The sequence below is a fragment of the Harpia harpyja genome, chromosome 2 (genome assembly GCF_026419915.1).
Source record: "Harpia harpyja isolate bHarHar1 chromosome 2, bHarHar1 primary haplotype, whole genome shotgun sequence".
Lineage (NCBI taxonomy): Eukaryota > Metazoa > Chordata > Aves > Accipitriformes > Accipitridae > Harpia > Harpia harpyja.
In genome coordinates this window covers 38,653,243-38,669,957 of record NC_068941.1, presented here as the reverse complement: position 1 = coordinate 38,669,957, position 16,715 = coordinate 38,653,243, and the positions used below count along the sequence as shown (strand labels likewise).

The 16,715-nt window shown below is 42.8% G+C and overlaps 1 protein-coding gene across 1 annotated transcript in view; it reads left to right on the top strand.

Annotated features, from left to right (window-relative positions):
- Positions 1-4,620: 4,620 nt before the first annotated feature.
- Positions 4,621-16,715, top strand: part of MMRN1 (multimerin 1) — a 47,994-nt gene continuing 35,899 nt past the window's right edge. The window contains exon 1 of the mRNA XM_052776427.1: positions 4,621-5,230. Within this exon, the coding sequence (XP_052632387.1) occupies positions 4,704-5,230 (527 nt within the window). The 5' untranslated portion in view covers positions 4,621-4,703. The remainder of the gene's footprint in view (positions 5,231-16,715) is intronic.

Genomic DNA, 16,715 nt, shown 5'->3' with positions numbered 1-16,715 from the left:
AGGGTGGCATCTTTTGAATATTTTCTGTAGCAATTTGAAGTCCAAAGGTTTGCAAAGAATTTACAAGATGTTGCACAACATTTTCCAAATACTGTGTTGTTTCTGTTGCAATTAAAATATCATCCATATGATGATATATTATAGCATTTGGAAATGCAACTAGGCTCAGTTGAATAGCCCCAGCAACTACTATCTGACATATAGTAGGACTATTCATCATGCCCTGAGGTAGCACTGTCCACTGATAATGCTGCATAGGCTCAGCGTTATTTACACTAGGCACTGAAAAGGCAAAATGTGCACAGTCATCAGGATGTAAAGGAATCGTTAAGAAGCAATCTTTTAAATCAATGACTTGTAATTCCCACTCTTTAGGGATCATTGCAGGATTTGGTGTTCCTGGCTGAGTAATCCCCATAGGTTGTAACACTGCATTTATAGCTTGTAAATCCTGTAATAATCTCCATTTTCCTGACTTTTTCGGAACAACAAAAATCGGTGTATTCCATGGACTAGTTGAAGTGACAATGTGTCCTTGCTGCAACTGCTCTTGAATTAATTTATGTGCTTGTATCAATTTGTCCCCTTTTAACGGCCACTGATCGACCGAAACAGGCGCAGAGGTTAGCCACGTAAGTTTGAGCAAGGGTTTTACATCAGTGACCCTTAGGATAAATTTGAATTGACTGTGGTTAGGGTAATGTGCCATTGGTTCAATAAATCTCTGCCCCACAAATTTACAGATGAGTCAAGTACATAAGGCTGAATCCATGCTTCATGCTTCTCAGGCCCCTTTACTGACAAAAGTTTGGCACTTCGCATGGGCTGTCGAGTGCCTCCTGTACCAACAATTGTAGAAAGAGCTATTTGCAATGGCCACAAAGTTGGCCTGTCCTTTTTTGATATTATAGAAACATCTGCTCCGGTATCTAGCAATCCTGAAAACCATCTACCCTCAATTTGCAAATTTAAAATCAGCTGTTGCTGTGTTATTTCCTGTGACCATAATACAAAAGGTCTCCTGGTGCTACCAAAGCTACCATCACCTCGATTATTTTGCATGTTTTGAGGTACTCAACAAGGAAGCAATATTAATTGAGCTATTTTTGTGTTTGCCGGAATTGTACATGGAATTTGCATTGAAGCTAGCATGATTTTAATTTCCCCTTGATAATGTGAATCAATAACTCCAGGGTATACAATTATTCCCTGTGTTGTAGTACTAGATCGTCCAATTATTAATCCTAACATGCCATCAGGCAAAGGTCCGCATATTGCGGTCCCCACAATATAAATCCTCTGTTCTTTTATTGAGAGGTCGGCTGCTGTTGCCAAATCCAGCCCGGCACTCCCTGTAGTTGCGGGCTGGAGGTCATAGATGGTTCTTGCAGGCTGCCTGTTTGTGTAGCAGTCCAATCAGTTAGTGGTGCCTGCACTGAATTCCGGACCCTGTTGGTTTGCGGGGCACCGGGTCTCGCGCCCCTCCTGTATTTTCCCTGTAAGATATTACCTTCTTTGTCAAATTTCGATTTGTGTTGATTCGCCCAATGATATCCTTTACTACAATGAGGGCAGAAGTGATTTACAGGTTTATCACGTTTGGATTTCTGTCGTTTAGGACATTGCTTAGCCATATGTCCCAATTTTCCACACTCAAAGCATTTCACAGTAATTTGATTAACATTTAGTTGCTGTGACAGTGCAGCAGCTAACATGTTAACTCTATAAGTGTTTGTCCCTACATTTTGACATATCTTAATATATTGCTCAATGTCAGTAGCTCTTCCTCTAACTGATTTCAGTGCAGCCTGACAGTCTGTATTTGCATTCTCATAAGCCAATTGAAATAATAATAGTTTTGCAGCTTCTGGATTTTCTACCTGCCGTGTTATCGCGACTTGAAGGCGATCAATAAAAGATATGTACAGTTCCTGAGAGCCCTGTCGTATAGAGGCAAACGAAGCAATACCTTGCCCAGTTTCAGGTGTGCGTCGCAAAGCCATGATCGCAATACGAGCAGCTTGATCGAAGACTTGCTGTGGCAAAGCTTCTTGTGCCTGAGGTGTAATGTAAGGGCCTGTTCCTCGTAACATATTTTGATCTATAGCTATCCCTGATGACAAGTTGTCCATAATTTGTTCCACTGACAAATCATTGTATTCTAATTGCCATACAGAATACTGAGCAGAAGTCAACACACTTGTCATAAGCAATTTCCAGTCCCAAGGAGTCATAGTATAAGTGCCTCCAATTGCTTCCACTAGTCCCATTGTAAATGAATTGTGTAACCCATTTTCACGAATCGATTTCCGTAATTCTTTTATCATTTCATAAGGTAAACCGTCATGCTGTGGTGGATTATGGGGTTTGTATATAACAGGAAAAGTAAACGTGGTATCTCCTTGCTGTAGAGCTTTTTCTCGACAGCGTTGCATCAAGCTATGTGTATTTGTTCCCAAATCATTAAGTGAATCGTCACATTTAGCATCAAAGTCTGTTAAAGGCGGAGCTGAAGGCACTACAGTTTTTTCTCCGCACGGCTGTAAAGCAGGAGCCGCAGGATTAGACGGAGGCATAGAGTTAGAGGGATTAGCAGGAGAAGGAGATACAGGCAGTGCAGCAAAGCCAGGTTCCGTTTTAAGTTCTGCAAACCCTGGAGAGGGAGTACCAGGCGATTGGGGTGGGGGGGTGGGGGGCGGCGGCGGCGGCACGGCGGCGGCCGTAGCGGGCGCAGAGGCCGCGGGAGGCAGCGGCGGGGCGGCCGCGGCAGGCGGCGGCGGCGGCGAAGCGGGTGCGAAAGCGGCGGGAGGCAGCGGCGGGGCGGCGGGGACCTGTATGCGGTGGTGAGGGTCGGCGAGCCCGTGCTGCCCGCCCGCTGCCTGCCGGCGGGGTGTGTGCGTTAACGGTGTTAGTGCAGGCGGCGGTGGAGGTAATGAGGCATATAAATCCGGCTCTTTTTCAGAGTCCACCCTGCCTGATGCAAAAGAATTATTATCGGAATCAGATTCCTGCTCGTTAGCGGCCTGCTTACAAACTGTCTCCTCAAAAGCAGTATCAGGTTGTATTGATATGATTTTCTCTGCCGGCTGTAAATGCACCAGCGCAGTATAAATAAATTTCCATGTCACAATTAAATTTTCTGATACACCGAATGCCAAAGTTTTTCGCGTTTGTAAATGCTCCCCGACTCTTTCCCAAACCTTGCTATCAAAAGTTCCCTCTGTGGGAAACCAGTTACAATTATCCTTTACCCATATTAAAAGTGAAGCAATTTGTCCCTCTGTTATTTTATACCCAGAGGCCCGTAAAATCTGCTGCAAAACGTTTAAGTAGAGCTTATGCTCCTGAGAAACTGATTGCCCCATGCTACCGCAATCTCGCAACTCACCCGTTCCGCAGGGGTTGCTGTTACCTATTTTCTCGGAGTCGTGGCCACTTCTTCAAAACTCTCCCGATTAGATTGCGTGGTCTCCGCAGTGAAGGGGAATCACCTCTTTTCTTCTGCTCTTGATCACGTCGTTTTCTTCTCTTAATCACGTCGTCTTCTTCTCTTGATCACGTCGGGCTCACCATCTGTGGCGACTGAATTAAGCGCTCAAGCTATCGGTACAAGATTCCCTTTATTTCACAAAAGAATCCAACTTATATATGTTTCAACAAAGATCTAGAAAGCACTAACGGCACACAGCCAATACTACTAACACAGGAGTGCATATCTGGCTCAGCTGGGATGTTTGCCAGTCCTCAGAACAGTTAAAGATAAAAACATTCCATACACATACTCATGACTGTCTTCAGCCACATCTTCCCAGGCCTACACAAGGCCATCCTCCAACCTGTCCTTGTAAAACTAGTTCTTCAAGGCTTGGCAAACATACAGCACAACAAATTCTGATGGTCACTCTTGAAAACAAATGCCAGGTGTTCCGAGCTGCTCCCACACACATAGGTGTTTCTCGTACCCTAGAGAATCTGAAATGACACCAGACACCTATGGGCAATGCTACAGAAATAGTTCATACGCATCGTTATATGAACTATAGAAACAGAATGTGACATAAGTGGCCAATGACCTATAGGTAAATGATTACATTTGAAGGCTTGTACAATGATGAATACAGTGTGAACATCTTCCTTATAATCTCCGCACTTTTGGCAGCAGTGTGCTTAAACATTCAAATAAAAGAAGACACAGCAAACTTTCAGCTTTATGTAGCACACCAGTTTTGCCAAGTCTTTTTTCAATAACAAGGTCACAAGTACGAACCATCAAAAGGGCACACGTGACAAGTCACTTCTGTTCTCTGCACACGTACATGTGAAAGGAAAATTACCTCATAATTTCAGTTTTTATCCTTCAGGATTACTTCACAGTACACATTTTTCCTCATTTCTATTGTGCCATTAATCTTTATCCTGTGCCTTCTGCAGAAACTTCTTTTTTCCTCCCACAAAGGCTGCCAGGCTCCCGCTCTCCAAGGGGTCACAGGTTGCAGAGGAATCCACAGAAACAGGAAACCAGGCTTCCTCAGTCGGATTTGAAACACCAAAACCTGTTTCCTTTCTATAGAAATAAAGCCTGTCAGGGCATCTTCTGGGTAGGCTCACTGTATGTGCAGCAGCTCAGGAGGAGGGAGAAGCTACAGGATTTCTTGCTTGGGAAATAAATGTGAGATAACTTGTGGCATTTACAAGCCAGCAGAATGAAGGAGATCATCTTCTTGCTGCTCCTATTGCACTTACAGAGTGGCAGCATTGGATTTAACACACCAGGAAAGCTCTGGACCACAGGCCAGGGTGGTGAAAGCCAGACAAGACACTCAGACTTGACTCCATCTCCATCCACAATTGTGGGGTCACCCCATTCTGAGATCCAAGCTGCCAAAGTGACTGCCTCACAGGGACCTCCTTTTGCATCTTCAGGCAAGACTCTGGGAATGAAAGCCATGAAGAAAACCTCCAATCCTACAACCTCTAGCCCTGCAAGCCAGTCAAATGGACACAGTGATGGTGACTCTGAGAAAAATAACACGGCAAGCTCATCTAGCAGCAAAGGGACATCTCTACAGAGCAATGCTAGAGAGGTCCCTCTCCAGCAAGAGGTCACTACAAGCCAGGATACAGCTACAGGGAACAGATCTCTCCAGCAGTCATCGCACAGCACTGGTATCACCAGCACCCAGAAGGATGGCAACTCCAAAACATCTGGCTTTGAAACTACCAGGGGAAAGTAAGGAAAGTTACATATTTTTTCTTGTCTCCTATGTACTGCTTAGGAATGGTTATTTTCCTGTTCCCAGTGAAATAATTGGCAAAAGTCCTGGTAATTTCAGTAAAATTGTTTTCTGGGCTTAAAGAAAACCATCTAAAACAAGCAAGGGACCAAACCTGCAGTATTTACTCCGTCAAAACCATGCATTTGTAACAGAGTAAATGCTGCAATATTTTATTCCTCAGGGTAGTTATCTCAAAACCATCAGGAAAGTCATTATCATATATGGGTAGGAAAGGACTAGAATAGATGCCTCCCTGTTCTCTGCACAGTAAACTTTTGTTGATTTTTTTCTTTCTTTTCTTGTGGGTAAAAGAAATTTCAAATGCACTTTTTCATTTGGAATCTATTAAAAAATGATTGCGCTTGTAGGCTTCTCCACTAAATTGAAAATACAAGCAAATAACTGTACAAAATGCATCGATGTCTGACAATTTGAAACACCTTATTCTGTGATAAGAGCTTAGGAAAATTGGCATTTGCAGGTGAATGTGCATTCAAAACTGTATAATTTAATACATAATAGCTATACATAACATAGTATATCACATTGTACTGTCTAGCTTTATAGCTCTGGAACACTCAATTACATTCTTTGTTCCCCAATGTCTTCAGTTCTCAATGGGGATGTTAATACTGACTTTGGAGATGCTGCAAGGTTCACTTAATTGCTAATATATATTCAGATACTGGTAGAAAATGGAAGACACAAAGGATTGGTTGTTTTCCATAGTATTTATGGAGAGTGGGCTTTCAGAATGTAGATTTCTTCTTTTGATAGTACTTGCCCAAATGTTAGCATCCAAAAGGAGGAAAAACTCTTTCACTTAAATTCACACAAAAGAGACTAAATCACCACTTAGAAATATTCCTACAATTATCTTGCTGTGTGTGGCTGAGAGCTAATGTTCCTTCAACTCAAAGAGAAGAGTCCCATTGACCTGAGCATGTTTTGGACCATGCATAAATGAAATAATGCACAAAGACCCAAAGGAAGGGAGGTCTTTGCCTCTGCTTGGAAGAGATATCCCATTAAGGAGCTGTGGTTCCCAGATAGCTTTGCTAGCATACTCCTTCAGTTGTGAATGTCATCTGTTACAACACCTTACTACAGTGTTTGGCAGAGTGGCTGAGTTAACCCGAGTTAAATGGATTCTCTTTACACGTGAGAGCTGATAACTGCATCTCCATCAAAACAGGTCTTAACATATGCTAACCTTAGAGTCTTTAGCTTTCTCAGCTTTTTTCAAGAATAATATTCCAGTGAAATTAATCTTCAGAAAAATTCTGTGAATTGGCAGGTATCATTTCTACCTTTTACATATGATGTAAATATAGGAAGCAAAAAATTAGTCTCTGGTGAACAACATCTCATATTTTATTTATCATAATGGGATATGGTTGCAACTGCAGAGAGGCAAAATAAGCAAATCTTGTATTGGCTAGCACCTTATTTCATGAGTGGTTGAGGAGCAACCTGCTGTGCAACATACATAAAGGTCTTTTTTTTTTTTTTTGGAGTCCATTGAGCAAGTTAGTGATAAATCTAGGATTCCATATCAAAGTTACAGGAATGTGTAACAGCATGAAACCCCAGCATAAAACAGCATGTTGAATCCCCACTCTCTTTCTCAAACTGCTGCGTTACATAGCCTGTCTCTAGCAAATGTCTACAGTTCTAGGTGTGGCTCGATCCTTTTCACATTAATATTCCTGTGTTATAAGCCTTGTCTTCCTACTACATACAAGTGTTTTTACAATCAGCTAAAGTGTTTTCAGCTTTTCTTCCAGTGTTGCCACTGACCTGGACTGTGACTTAAGTAAGTCACGTCACTATTCTTTCTCCCTTTCCCTATGAATTAGACCTGGATGAATAATAAAGACACTTGTGACTCATTTTTTTTCGCTAGAGTCATGAAAAAATGCCAAGTCTAGTGTGCTCAATGTTACCGATCACTGCTGTGAAACACCTGGAAAGCTACTGCTGAGAAACTATGCATAAGAATGCAAGCATTTTTATTATGTGCAGGTGTTATCCATTTCTAGCATATGTTTTCTTTTTAAAAAAAATTTTGCATCTTTATTGCAAATAAAGTGAAAGAGATGCTGTAAAACTTCCAATAAAGACATACAGCTTTCTTCAAGGTTTACTCATTTAATGCTTGAGCACAGCATGAATGACTCAGTAGCAGATTTCATGGTTGTAAAGTGTACTACCTCTGAGGAAATTTGGAAGCACAGTTTGCTTTTTGAATTTACTTTGAAGTAAAACAACTCTTTGGTTGTAGTCTGTATTCCAACCTGAATTTCTGAGTGACCTTGTAGGAACTGCATGACTCTAATCCTTTATGGCAACCCATTGTGTTAACATATGTGCAGAGCTGCTGATGTTAAGAGGCTCCATATAGAAGGAACAATAGAGAGAGGTCAGGGAGAGACAAGAGGAAGGAAAACAAAACAAGAATGAGCATTTGTTTTTTAATATATTTAAAATTTTTAAAATAACAATACATATATTTTGTTGGAGAGTCTCCAGGACTCTCAGATTACCCACAAGGTATAATATGTGCCCATTGTACAAGCTTAATTCCCAAATACCCCTTTCTGAAGGAGGTCGTGTGCCTTACTGGCTTAATTACAAAGATAATTCCCTCACTATCTCTACCCTAGATTACCTGAGGACAATATTATGTACACATATCACATTCATACTGGAACTAGATTAGAAAAAAGTTCCCGTTCATGCTATTTCTGCAAAATTCCTGTTAAAATGTCAGAAGAGCATGATTTGGAAATATTTCATGGATTTTCAAAGTCTGAACCTGAAGAATATTTCTGACAACCACCAAGTGTGGCAGGCAGGACACACCCAGGTATGGCAGCTAGCATCACCTCAGCCCAAATTGCCAGGCGCAGCCGTGGTGATGCTGCAGTGCCACAATCAAGCTGGGAAGGCAAATCAGTGAGTCAGGATCAGGGCTGGTGATGGTAGCCAGGGTAAGACAGAGCCCAGTGATCACTGGGCAGGTCCACAGTGATGGAGCAAGGCCAAAGTTAGGCCAGGATGTCAGCTTGCAGGTGCAATGTAGCCCTGGGGTGAACTTTAGTGGGGCTCCTAAGCCCACAGGCAGGGTGTATGGATGGAGACCCCAGGTCAGGCTGGTCAGGGTGAATAAAACCCACAAGTGCCATCAGGGTCCTGACAAGCTTCCATTTCATTTTATTGAAACAAATGCACTATTAGAACTGTCAGAATAAATTAGTTCTTTTTTTCCTACTGAAACAGAACCATATGTCCCAAAGACCATGACTTTATTTTAAAAACTTGTGTCAGGTTGGCTTTTCAGGTTCCAGCAGAACTTCTTGGGGCAGAGACATACTGCAACAGGCAGTCACCTGATGAGGAGCACAGTCAGTAGGGCTAAAGGCTCCAGATTCAAGATTCTGCTGTTAATAAGGCAAAGCTTGGCTTTGAGCCCCTCTATATCACATCCCGATGTGGTATTTTAAGTGCTAAATACTGGGCATATCCTTATCTTTAAAACCACTAAACTCTTCCTTATGCTTCACTGGAATGAAAATGCAATGAAATCCTGTTGTTTTCCAGTGAAGTGGAACAATTTTATAGGTGACATTAGAATAGGTACAGGAGGACATAATTTATAGATTCTGTAGCTACTTGCTCTCAAACCATTTCAGAAGAGTGGTTTCTCTGGTGAGGTATTACCCTTTCTGGGAGGGCCTGCACCCAAGCTTTCAGAAGTATAAGGAAACTTCACAGGAAGCACACCTGGAATGGCCTGAGCTGAAGGAAAATTCCTTTCTTCACTCTCAGTAATGAATTTGACTTAAGCTCTGAAATGTAAGGCTTATGTCTCTACAAACAAATATGCTTTTTTTTTATTTCTACCTGTCTTCAAATTTTTGTGCTATCCATATCAATGAATAAAGAAATGCTGGAAAACTAGAGCTGTGCTTCAGCAGCAAAGAGAGTTTTTCCAAAGTTCAGTGACATTAAATGCGAGCATCAATTTGGTGTCAAAGAAGAAAATTGATGATACATTCTTTTCAATTGAGTTCATGTGAGATACATCTTTTTTAGCCTGTGGAGAGAGGCAATTGCAGTATTTCACTGTATAAAGCAGCTTAAGTAACAGTGGTGCTATGGAGCATGTCTGAGGTGGAGTCCTGAGACTAGCACACTCATCCTTCCATTCTGAACCCAGTTTTATTAATTACTATTCAAGGTAGTTCCTGAATATATGAGCCATTCAGGCTGTAAATTAACCACACTATCTCCACATTGTTGGATAGCTCTACATTACTCTTTTCTCTTAGTATGTTTATATTACACATTTTCCAATTATCGTGAATCCACTGAGGGTCTTCATAGACTTCCCCTGCCATTACCTTGGGTAGTGGTGAGGTGACAGTATTCTATTACTAAGCACAGAAAGGTTTAATAAAGTCAGCACCAGGAACATATTTGCTTAGCTGTCACATGTGGTAGGAGTGCTGAAATATTTCATTCTCATGACCAGCCAGACCTCTGCATTTCTCCCCGGAAATTGCTTTTGCCTGTATCAGCTTGGTAGAATTTCTAGTGTACTGACAAATTAAAATGAATGGTTAAGCTCAGCAGATGGTTCAAATACACAAGACACATAGAAACCTGATTTAACTGCTTAGTTAATGCAAAGTTCACAGTCTTTTTTGATCATGTCACCCTTTAATGGAACAGAGAGAACAATTCTTGAATCGATTTCTTAAGATTTTGCATCACTGTGCATTTACAATAAATAAAGTCACGCATGGCTTAGGTTTCTGCCTCACTAGGTATATTCACTATGACCTGGAAGGAGGAACTTCTTACACTGGTACTTAGGTTGCCTTGGTGTCGAAGTGTCAGAGGATGTTTGACAAGCAGTGCTTGCTTTGCCCTCACAGTGTTGAATTCCAGCCATGCAGAAGACCTTTGCAATGAGCCCCTCTTGTCCAGCAGCATCTTGAATGTACTTCTGATGCTTGGCTGTAAGCCCACAATCTAATTTTCCTACACATGCTGAACACACTATTACTCCCATTGCAGTCCTAAAGACCAAAGCAAATTGTTCACCCAAGTGCTAGTATTCACTACTTTATTGCTATTTCATCCACAGAATAAATGGGGCAATAGACATAATTATGTAGTTCCACAACGATGTATGTGGCATGGTACCAAGAAAATGTAACTGTCCAAAGAGAATTTTAATGCAAGTATTTAGAGATTGGTGCTGTCTTCTGCTGAGGACAGAAGTAAAACAGTTAACAGGTGACTGAGACTGCTGGTGTGAAGTAGTAAAACACCTTACTGTATCATGCAGATTAGGTACTACTGCATGCTGTACAGCAGTACTGGTATAGGGCAAGAGCTGCACAAGGTCCATGCGATTTATAGACTTTTAGTTTGTATCAGTGCTATTATACCCTGTGCATTGAGGACATCTTTTCCACTGATGATGTTGCATGCACAGAATGAATTAGAAAGTCTGTTTGCTCCAATGTGGTGGTCACTTTTCAAGGGGTTCCAGTTCCTGGGTGGGAAGGAGTCATTGCGGGAAATGGTTTACCCAGTTTGTACTACGTCCCACAGAGACCCTGTAGGATGTTTTGTCTTTCAGGGAGAGACGGAATGGTAAACGCATTTCCATAAAATTCTGAACTGTAGGTGATGAAATAATAATTTCTGAAAACTAGACAAAAATTCAGGAAACAACAAAATCCAATGTTCTGGTTTTCTGAAACAGCCTTTCAGCAATGATGGCAAGGCAGAATCATGACAGACTGTTTTCTGTAGCACAGAAAACAGCACTGGGCAAAAAAATCACATCTCCACCCAGGTTGCTTTTGAGACACTCACAAAGTATTTATACAAGACAAAAAGCCCCAGCATCTTTTCCTCTTAGCCTTCTCAGAGTCTGGTTATTTAGTTTTTCTGGGATCAGATTCAGATAAGGCACTACTATACAGATGACTTCTGAAATTTTTTAATGAATATAATAAAGGTTTCCATTCATCTCATTACACTAACTACTGCATTAATGCTCATGCTTATCTTTGCTCTTACTCTTTGTTTCATCTGCCATGGGAACAGTGAGGATTAGGAACAGACTGTTTTCCATCCCTACTAATGTCTATTCACCCCTCTGCATAGATTAGGATTACTGTAACGAACTGGACACAGTGTTAGGATTTACCTCCCAACCACTGCAAACATTTGACTCTTCACAGCATTTCATTTAAGGTACACCAGAAACATCTGCTCAAGTCTGCACAGAAAATATGCATTCTTAAAAATCTGAATATAATCAACATTTTAGAAAACTGACACGAATTCCTAGAATAGAAGTGGCAAGGAAAAGGACAGTAGCAAGGTGTCCCCATATGTTTTCCAAAGGCATTATCTGTGTTGCCAGTTAGAGAATGCAAGTGTTTCAGAAGACAACTTTTCTGCCAAATCTCAAAGCATCTATTCTGTATTACATTCCTGGTAAGTAACACCATAGGTCATGAGGAAAAGCCTGAGGAAAAAAATCACCTTGAATTTAATGGACTTTGGCTCAGATCCTTGTTTTTTGAAGTGCCCCCTAAGAAATCAATCAGTGACAGCGTAAAGATACAGGTCTGCATGAGTTAAGTGGCAAATCAGGTACAAAGCAACTGGCAAGGCATTTAACCATTTAATGAAGCTAAATAAGAAAAGAGAAGCTGCCCAAAACAACACTATAAACAGATTAAAGAACAACACTCACCCCTCCGGAACTGGGATGGATCTTCTTTTTTAACATTTTCATTTTGTCATTTATAAAGGCTTTTTTTGGTCAGTATTTCTCAAAGTGGAGAAGCCATTACTGACATACTACAATCTCCTTTTCTGTAGATTACAAAGGGACTAACAAACCACTGAAAACCAGCACCACTGAAGGTCATCTGAGAAGCACTGACATTAAACTAGACCAGAACTAGCTTACTGAATTTTGTACTCTGGGTCAATTAGATGATGGAAAATAAATTTATATTCCAGAGGGAAAAATGCAGAATGAAGAACCTTTTAAAGAACAGTTTGTCTGGGTTTTCAAATGTGTTTTACCAGATGATTCGCAAAGCAGATTAATGGATATCTTCTCAAAAGTCTGAATTATATTTGTGGGAAAGTTTGATTATTTTGAAAGGCTCGGAACACAGAGAGGGAGATAAGGTCTAAAAGAGTTGATCTGGTTCACAACAGGACAACTTTTTAAATGCTAAAATAGATCAGTGAAGTGCTAGATAAGTGGAAATTGTGAATTAATTTTTGCAGCAAAAGGTAGGACACAGAATTGGTCACAGCGGTAAATAAAAACTTGGATGAGACAAAGAGGTTGTTCACAGTCCAAGGCTTCAGCACTGTACATACAAAAAAAGGAAATGAATGATGAGAATAGAATTTGTGTTTTGTAATAGACAGGACAAAGTGTCAGGACCCTGAGTCCTGAAAATAAATTAAACAAATGGTATGACTGCCCCCACCTGATACTTCAGTGTCAACAAGTCAGCTGTTTCTCACGGCTAAAAACATATCCTATAACATATTTTACCATCATGTACTGTATTATATTGTATATCACATGCACTTTTCAGAGGCTGTCCAGGTTTCCATTCTGATCAGCATGTAAAACAGATTTCCCAATTTGATTTGTTTATGGTCAGTCCCTAGTGAGTACTGAATTTTCATTTCAGCTGAGATTCATACATTTCAGAGCAAAGGAAGCTAGGCAGTGAACATAAAAAATTAACTGATTTTGGTTCAGATTTATAATTTCTCTTTGAACTAGAGCTTACATTTTTGAAAGATGACTGGTGTTCATTTAAAGATACAGAATTTACTGTATCATTAGTATCAAAAAAGTGAGGGGTCTCTGTAGTCACCTAGTGGAGTTCAAAGGAAGCTGCCGAAACCAAAACCTGCTCTCCCATGCAATAGCAAAAAAATCTTGTGAGGGTGCTTTCTATCCCTATAATCTAAGTGTTTACATTATGTCCACCAACATTATCTCTCCTCATCCAAACTTCACAGGTTGTTTAAAGCAAACTGAAAATATATCACAGCAATGTACTTTTATACAACCTAAATTCAGGGCCTATACTCTGATTTTTGTGTAAGAGTCTTTCAGACTGAAAAAGATCCTAGCTTAAAAAAAAAAAAGAAAAAAAAAGAAAAAATGGATTTCTTCCACACCACGTCATTATATATTTTTATGTATGAATGCACTTAACCTACTGTATTCAGAAGAACAATCATATCACCCAAAGGAGAGAGATATATAAGCAAAGGTCACAGGTTCACAGAACCACAGGATCATTCAGGTTGGAAGGGACCTCTGGAGGTCACTAGTCCAACCTCCTGCTTGCAGCCGGACCAGGTGTGAGATCAGACCAGGTTGCTTGGGGCTTGATCTAGTCAGGTACTGAGCTCCACACTCTGGGCTGGTGATTGCACAACTTCTCTGGGCCCTGCTCCAGTGCCTGGGTGTCCTCATGGGGAATAAATTTCTCATACTCAGTCTGAACTGTTTCAATATGGGCCTGTTTTCTCTTGTCCTCCTGCAGTACAGCTGGGAATAGCCTAGCTCCAACTTCTCAATAGCCTCCCTGTAGGGCCTGAGGGGCTGCTGTTAGGTGCCCTCATAGCCATCCCTTCCCCAGCCTGAACAAGCCATGGTCCCTCAGCCTCTCTTCGCAAGGCATCTACTGGCTCCAGATGCTTGTAGCATCTTTCTACATGCCCTTTGCCAAGGTGTAAAGGACAATACGAAATGAAAACAGGTGTAGAATCAAGATTAGTATTTCATAAACTACCCTGTGAAATACAAATAAACTGCATACAATGTGAATGAGGCACAACCACCAAGCTGTGCACGGACTACGGCTCCAGCTCTGGGTCCTTTTGTATTCCTTCAGCAACACAATAATCTCATTTTCATGATTCAGTGATGTTCAGATGCACTGATTCAATAGCATTTCTATTAAAAGCCAGGTAATCTAATTTACTCATGGATAAAAATAAGTCATTTTCAGATATAATATGAAAGGGGCAGAACAAAAATCTATACCCTCTGTGGCCTGACCGCCACCAGTGTTCCTGCTGGGTGGCTTTAGGACCACTCACAAGGATCTGAGCTTACAAGCAAGTGGAGGCAATGGCATACAGGTGTATCTGATAACTCTGTAGCTGGCAGTTTTTGTGAGGGTTTGTTTTTTTTCTTGGCAATGTACCCAAAGAACAGTTTACCGTGGAAATGTGCTGTGGAACGTGAGTCCTTGCAGTCTCATAAACTTCCACGCGCCCTCTCACCATAAGGAAATTACAATTTTTCGGTGTTACTGTAAATTGTACTTCACTTTTCAGCGATATCGGGGTATCACAGCACCAAGAGGACTGGTTCAGAGCCTGCTGAAGTTAAACGGAAACATTTCCATTGACCGCGAATGTATTCAGAACAAGCCTGCCACAGGCCAGACAACTTTACCAGCAAGCAGTTGCAGCGCTCCTCCTGCGGAGTTAAACAAATTTGTTTTCTTCTCTTGCTGCCCTCCTTCCTGCAGGCCCTCTGCTCTCCCTAATCATCCCCTGGGAGCTCAGCAGAAGGCGGCGGGGCTCTCCCTGGCCGTTCCTGCCGGTGAGCCGTACGAAGCTGTACCCGAATTTACACGGCCACAACGCCCACCGAGCCCTACCCTCTCAGCGGGCGTGAGGGGGATGGCGGCCGCGGACAGAGGCGCCCACACGGCCGCCGGCGTCGCCAGCGCCGCGGAGCGGAGCGGCAGGCGCGTTACCCGCCCCCGGCAGCTTCCCGCCGCTGCGGGCAACGGCCGCCACCTGCCGGCCCTGCCCGGCAGCGCCTCACGCCGCCCCGCCCCGCCCCGCCCCGCCCCGCCTCGCCTCGCCTCGCCTCACAGCGCCTCACGCCCAGCGCCCCTCGCTCTCCGCGCCGTCGCCTCACAGCGCCTGGCGCTGCCCCGCGGTGGAGCCGGTAGCCGGCTGGGCTTTGGGGCGGGCGTCGCAACCAGGAGCCGGCTGCCGGCAGCAGCAGGCAGATGGCGGTGGCTCCCGCACGGTGGTGGCAGCCCGCGGGGGGCGGCGGGGTGAGCTTCCCGCCGCTTCTCCGGGTAGGGGAGAGCAGCTCAGACGGGGCGCCCGGGCTGCCGCCAAAGAGGTGGTAAAGCAGAGCATAAGCCCTGCTAATTGCGAATTAGGCGAGGGTTTTAAGAGCGCTGGCAACACACCAGCGAAGCGATGATGAGTTTAAGGGCTCCTGAGTGTCCGCCGAATCAGGAGGCAGGGTCATGCTTCTATAGCTACTTCAAACCAAGTGGGGTATTTTTAGTCCTATAAAGTCAAGTCCAGCTTCAGAAATCTGCACAGCAAATTAAGAAACCAGATTCGGTGCTTATGAAAGCTTAAGCAAGAATAAGTAAGTACTGCCGAGACTTTACCTACTATTTGTCCCCTAGGCGTGCACCTCTCATGGCAGCTTTCCATAGGCCACATGGTTTCATTTTGTCAACAGGGAAGTTGCTTTTTGCAGGGAATCACATCCCTTTGAAGTTGCAAGATGTTGCCCAGTAATTCACACCACATATATACACACACCTCTGTATCATGAGATTGATGTAAATTGCTGAGGATGTCAGCTGAACACAAGGCAACACTACAGTAATCTGTCTTACACTGTCCGAAATAAACTGTTTTTCCAGCTGAGGGAAACACAGGTATTATTGGTACACGCTCATGTAGACTGGGCATTGGGTTTCTTGCCACGGACGCAGCACAGGCAGTCCTTGCTTACAATTGCCCTGAAGCTACTTCTATTTCACAGTTATCTCTAGGCTGCATCCTTTCTGTTTTCTGGCCAACTGTGGAAATGAAGAAATGCTTCATGTTTTCTCTGTGGAAAAATAAACAGGACTGGTATAAGCAGAAGACAAGAAAACTTTTCCGAGAGGGTATTAACGCAAGATCTAAATAAGCTGTATGGGACGTGTAGGATCCCAAAAGCTAAAGACAGGCTTAAAGGCACCATCTGGGTCCCACTAATGCCCTGCCAGTTGTAGGTGCTTTGCTCCAGCCACGTGAGCAGGCTCCGCAGCCTATTAGCTACTCAGGACTGAATTTGCAATGGCCATAAACCCCAGAGGACGCAGGCCTGCCAAGGCTGCAGAGTAGACATGTTTACTGGTTGCAAAAGAAACAAATGCTGCTCTTCGTACTATGCCCTACTTCTCAGCTAGGGTCAAACCACACTTGATGCAGAGTTGGGGCACCAGTATTTTGATTCGAGCTGGAAATACTGCTGCAAATATCACAAACAAAGAGGCTATTTCAAAGGCCTGAAGACTCAGAGGTACTCTCCCACACCTTGCT